At 40.3% G+C, this 2672-nt stretch overlaps 1 protein-coding gene across 1 annotated transcript in view; it reads right to left on the minus strand.

The window, feature by feature from the left end:
- Positions 1-2672, minus strand: part of LOC109966637 (uncharacterized) — a 22532-nt gene that overhangs the window by 18944 nt on the left and 916 nt on the right. Inside the window, exons 2-5 of the mRNA XM_020611609.1 lie at positions 2100-2262; positions 1861-1932; positions 1687-1763; positions 1125-1225 (exon numbers count right to left, since the gene is read on the minus strand). Coding sequence (XP_020467265.1) covers positions 1125-1225; positions 1687-1763; positions 1861-1932; positions 2100-2262 — 413 coding nt within the window. The remainder of the gene's footprint in view (positions 1-1124; positions 1226-1686; positions 1764-1860; positions 1933-2099; positions 2263-2672) is intronic.

The raw sequence follows: 2672 nt of genomic DNA on the forward strand, positions 1-2672 counted from the left end.
CGCCACCCTGAAGAGGGTATAGAGCTGGTCCAGTGTTCCACGGCCAGGACGAAAACCGCATTGTTCCTCCTGAATCCGAGGTTCGACTATCGGTCAAATTCTCCTCTCTAGTACCCTGGCATAGACTTTCCCGGGGAGGCTGAGGAGTGTGATCCCCCTATAGTTGGAACACACCCTCCGGTCCTGTAGAGTAAACTTACCGGAGGCAAGTTTACTCTATAGTGGCAAAATAATACAACTACAGTAAATGTGAGGTGCATTACTGTAGTTTAATTTTTGTGCCAAAAAAAAAAAGATTAGAAAGCAGAAGACTGCAGAGCAGCAAATAATGATTGTAAACAATGCAAAACTTAAGGTATTCGAAAAATGTTTTAAAAAACCAAGTATTCAACATAGTTGTTAGGCCTTGGGGTGTTTTGGTGAATTATGCTGAATGTAAACATAACTTTGTTGGTAAGAAAACGCAACAGGGCACTTATAAAATATAAATAATATGATGTATCAACAATAAAAAATGACTGTTCAACTTTAGTGGCAGCCTACTAAGCTCAAATAAGATTGATGTGAAACAGACATTCCGTTAGCAATCTGTGACCTTCATCAGCAGCCTCAGTTGAAGGTACTGTATATAACTTGTCTCCACCCTGGCACAGCCCCAAACCATGTTCCTCCTATAGCCTTAAACTGCAGTGTCCTGAACCGACTTAGGCCATACAGGAGGTCACCACAGAAGTAGAAGAGGTGCCATTACAGCAGGTCTGTGTCATATGAATAAAAACTCCACAGCAGATTCTGGCTGTTCACAATCAGCACTTATCACACGTAGATTCTCCTGCACCACACAATATACACTGTGTAGTACTGGTCTTATTTAAAGTTTTCACAGATTAATTTTTCAAACTGAGCAACAACAAGTGCTCAAGCAACAACAAGTCAATAAGAAATAGGCTTGTGGTACTCATTCAGAAACCACTTCATGGCAATGAAAGAACACATTTCAAAGTGATGCTGACATTATGTTTACAGTGTAGACCTTGTATACAGCCATTAAATAAAGTGTTTTCCTAACTTTTCCACATGTTACAAGCACTCAGTCTGACTGCCAGCTAAAGCGGAATGCTCACCGCCCAGTTGTTGACATCCCCCAGACTTTCTCAGTTCCTGTGGTTTCATTCTCCATCAGCCGCTTGCTGAAACCCAGTCCCATTCTGTCATAGGTACAGACCTGAGCAGTGTAACAAACAGGGACAGCACAGGTTCAGAAGGTTTTTTTTTTTTTTTTTTAAATGATACTATGTTCTACATACATATGAGATGCTCTCAGTAAACACATTTCAGACAAACAACATGGGACAGCCTGTCAGCTCTGACTTTCTGCTGCGCTGAGTCTTTGTTGAGCAGAGATGATGCGGCAGAGCCGCAGAAAGGGCTATCCCTACATGACCCTGACGACAAACAACATGGCCCCATTAGAAAAAGCAGATTTCATGAAAAGTTCTCTACGGTGGAAATTCTTGGTCAAAGGCAAACCAACAGCCACATGCTAACTCACCCTCAGTGTATCTCATCACTAGGATTCATCAAAGATATTCAGTTCTGATGAGTTCATTTGTTTTAACAGAATAATAAAAACACAATAATGGTTTGGTGACTAGTTTCAATATACAGCTCTTCAACACAATCCACCTTTGTTAGTGTGGCCACACTTTCTTGGACATGAACCCAAATGTCTGAGGACATTCCAGTTGGTCCATCCAGTATGACTTAAAAAAATGGAGAAAAAACAACCTAGTTAGGCTGAGCTCAATTAAAACACATAAAAACAAGTGGCAAGACAATTATGCAAAAATGTTTTATTACCCACTGGTATTCCTTGTCCTTTACATAAAAGATGCATCTTTTGACCCAAACCAACATCAACAATCTGGCCATCTGAAGGAAGAGGGAAAAAGGGTTGAAAAAGGATAAAAACAAACACTTCACAGAAATGTTGTCATTTGGCTTGAGAAACATTATAAACCTGGTGACAAACTCCCAACACACTGAATAAATGTGTTGCACATTAATATAAAATTAAACTAAAAGGAACAAGAAAGAACCTTTGGGCAAGAGCATCTGTCCTTCTCTTTGCAGCGATGCATAGTTGAGGAATGGAGGGATGATGATGATTAAGAGTAAACACTTTCCAATGTTTATGAAGAAAGAGCTGTAAGACACCCAGCCTTTAGTTTCCGCTTGGCTCTGAGGTCTCTGATCCAGATCCTAGTGTATACAGAGAAGAAAATGTCATGTTAACTTATACATTAACCTAATTTAAGCCTCCTAGAGTTGGAAATCATACTGCATCCAGTATCGAGGCCAACGCTTCTGACACATTTGAGCTGTTTAGAGTCTTATCTATCACACATTAATATCAGGATGGTGTCTGAAGCATTTCAAATTCACTGAGCAGCACGACAGCAACCCCACATTTACAGCCAGACTCATAAAGAACAAATTTTTTTTATAAAACATGGCGTGCTGCAACAGATGTTTGGCCCACACATAGCCTTAATCATGGAGTCAATCTGGGATTACATGAAGAAACAAGAACACCACCAAAACAGCCTAAATCCACAAATGAACTGTGGCAAGGTCTCTGAGTTCCTTCAAACAACCTACCTGCCAAATAT

Source organism: Monopterus albus, unplaced genomic scaffold (genome assembly GCF_001952655.1).
Source record: "Monopterus albus unplaced genomic scaffold, M_albus_1.0 scaffold116.1, whole genome shotgun sequence".
Classification (NCBI taxonomy): Eukaryota; Metazoa; Chordata; class Actinopteri; order Synbranchiformes; family Synbranchidae; genus Monopterus; species Monopterus albus.